General features: G+C 42.8%; 1 protein-coding gene across 1 annotated transcript; it reads left to right on the forward strand.

The window, feature by feature from the left end:
- Positions 1-709: 709 nt before the first annotated feature.
- CLDN17 (claudin 17) lies at positions 710-1,384 on the forward strand. Its single transcript, XM_049785815.1, has one exon. It carries the CDS (start codon positions 710-712, stop codon positions 1,382-1,384), a length of 675 nt encoding a protein of 224 aa, XP_049641772.1.
- The last annotated feature ends 252 nt before the right edge of the window (positions 1,385-1,636 follow it).

Below are 1,636 nucleotides of genomic sequence, written 5' to 3' on the forward strand. Positions count from 1 at the left end.
TATACAAGTCAAGTACCCTATCAACTCTATTATGACTCTGATCTGGGAAACATTTAACTTAGATAATTCAGCAGTTCTAGTAAAAAATTTGAAACTGATGCATAAACATTGATTTTGGTCCTAAAGTCATTATCAAAGTAAGCATCCATTAAACACCAAATTTAAGCCATTTAGATTTAAAAAAAAAAGATTATCTCTCACCCAAAGTGTTTTCCAATTACTCTCCAAAAATCCCAGCATGGTTTTAATGTTGCCTTCCCTTACAAATCAACAATTATATTTCTGCTTTCATATCAGAGTGGTTTGGGGCAGGAAGTTTTCATCTCTGTAATTAGCAAGCCACAATGAAGGCTTTGACGTTTAATTGCAACACAGCTAAGACAATAATAATATGAGAAATACTACAGTTGACTGCTGTCTTTCTCAGACACACCTCTGACTCCCTTCTTATTGGCTGAGAGACAATTACATGTGACTCGTAAATAATCCATAGAAAAATGAATGTGCATGTACAAAGGAGAAGAACATTTACAGCAGGTACTTCTAGTTGGACCAAACTTGGGCATAGCTGCGGTGTTGGATTAAAACATTATGGACAAAAACTGTGGGATGCAACCCAAGAGACTCCAGTAGATTCCCAGAGGCCTCTGCCTTCTGGATTGACCAGCTTCAAGCATTCCAGATCGGATCAGTCCCTTTGGTACCGAAGATGGCGTTCTATCCCTTGCAAATTGTTGGACTGGTTCTTGGATTTCTGGGCTTGGTGGGGACTCTGGCCACGACACTTCTGCCTCAATGGAGAGTCTCAGCTTTTGTAGGCAGCAACATCATCGTCGTTGAAAGGGTCTGGGAAGGCCTTTGGATGAACTGCGTCCGGCAAGCCAGGGTGAGATTGCAATGCAAGTTCTACAGTTCTTTGCTGGCTCTCCCTCCTGTCTTGGAGACAGCCCGGGCGCTCATGTGCATAGCTGTTGCTCTTGCTTTAATTGCTCTCCTTATTGGTGTCTTTGGCATGAAGCAAATCCAGTGCACAGGCGCCAGTGATAGGGCCAAAGCCTACCTCCTGGGGACTTCGGGAGTCCTTTTCATAGTGACAGGCATCCTCGTTTTGATTCCAGTGTGTTGGACAGCCAATATCATCATAAGGGATTTCTACAACCCTGCAGTCCACATCGGCCAGAAGAGAGAGCTGGGAGCTGCACTGTTCCTGGGTTGGGCAAGCACCGCGGTCCTCTTCATTGCTGGGGGCCTGCTATGTGGTTTTTGCTGTTGCAATAGAAAGAAATCAAGATTCAGATATCCGGCCCCTGGGTATGGTTTGACACACAGAGACAACCAAAGGAACATAACCACTGTTAGTAAATCCACCACCAGTTATGTTTAATTCTGCTTTGGGATCTAGCTGTGGATTCTGAGCAATGTTATATAAGATCTTGTCAGAAACCTTGAGTATATGAGGCAAGAGAACTTGTTGTACAACATGTAAACTGAGGTGGAAAAAATAGAAGGAACATGTTGTGGTTTGTCACCTCTGGTAAGACTGGAACTGTGTGGACATTCTAGCCTCATGTACATTAAATGCATTTGTGATTGTTGGGTTCAAATAATCTGCATTCTGAATTGTGTCATATAAAAT

This window comes from Suncus etruscus, chromosome 13 (assembly GCF_024139225.1).
Source record: "Suncus etruscus isolate mSunEtr1 chromosome 13, mSunEtr1.pri.cur, whole genome shotgun sequence".
Taxonomy (NCBI): Eukaryota; Metazoa; Chordata; class Mammalia; order Eulipotyphla; family Soricidae; genus Suncus; species Suncus etruscus.

Excerpts from the sequence above, each read along its gene's own strand:
- CLDN17 (XM_049785815.1), top strand. The coding sequence starts at position 710 with ATGGCGTTCTATCCCTTGCAAATTGTTGGACTGGTTCTTGGATTTCTG.